General features: G+C 41.1%; 1 protein-coding gene across 1 annotated transcript; it reads left to right on the forward strand.

Moving 5' to 3' along the window:
* Positions 1-232: 232 nt before the first annotated feature.
* On the forward strand, positions 233-853 carry LOC119648995. Its single transcript, XM_038050926.1, has 2 exons — positions 233-380; positions 444-853. Exons 1-2 carry the CDS (start codon positions 279-281, stop codon positions 765-767), a joined length of 426 nt encoding a protein of 141 aa, XP_037906854.1. The 5' UTR covers positions 233-278; the 3' UTR covers positions 768-853.

The raw sequence follows: 853 nt of genomic DNA on the forward strand, positions 1-853 counted from the left end.
TCTAATCCGTACTTCAAGCACCATTAAATTCAAGGTAAAAGTTTGTATCATACTGTTAGACGGTGTAACTACCTAAACAACCACATTACTAAGTGGCACCTACAAATAGTAAAGTGAAACAATAACTTTTAAATAGCACTGTCTACATTAGCGGTTCCCATTGAAAACAATGAAAATTGTACCAAAGTGTGGCAAACATACTTCGCAATCTTCCCCCAATGCTTGTAACGAAATGGAAATTGAACCACGATGAGAACTCCACTCACTAAATTAAACTCATGATCTGTATAAATAGGTTCACGGCAGCTGAACTGATATCAGTAACCGAGTCTCATTCCTCACAAAGCCCAGCATCAAATCCACTAACCATGTTCAAATTGGTAACTGGAGTACAGAAAGAAGCGTCGCAATCCGTCCTCTAATGATTCCTTTCTAAATTCCAGGCATCGTTCCTTGCACTCATCGCCGTAGCTGCCGCTCGACCAGGATACCTGAGCCACTACGAGACACCAATCGTCTACGAATCAGCACCAATCCTCCATCAAGAATATGTGAAGGTTCATGAACCAGTTGTCGCCAAAGTTGGAGCCATCGTTGAAAGTATTCCATCTGCAGTGTCACATCAAAGCCAAACAATTGTCCATAGCAAACCAATTGTTACCCCAATTCTTGCGACAGCTGTGAAGACCTACCACGCTCCCCTTGTGAAGAGCATCGCATCTCCATTGATCTACGATTTAGATAGCCATTACCATCATCATTGGTAAACGAATGCATTGACTGGCGGTAAAGTGATGTGAAGAACGTTGTAAATAGCTTTTAAACAATATAGCGTACTTCTTTTTGTAAAAGA

This window comes from Hermetia illucens, chromosome 2, assembly GCF_905115235.1.
Source record: "Hermetia illucens chromosome 2, iHerIll2.2.curated.20191125, whole genome shotgun sequence".
NCBI classification, from domain to species: domain Eukaryota; kingdom Metazoa; phylum Arthropoda; class Insecta; order Diptera; family Stratiomyidae; genus Hermetia; species Hermetia illucens.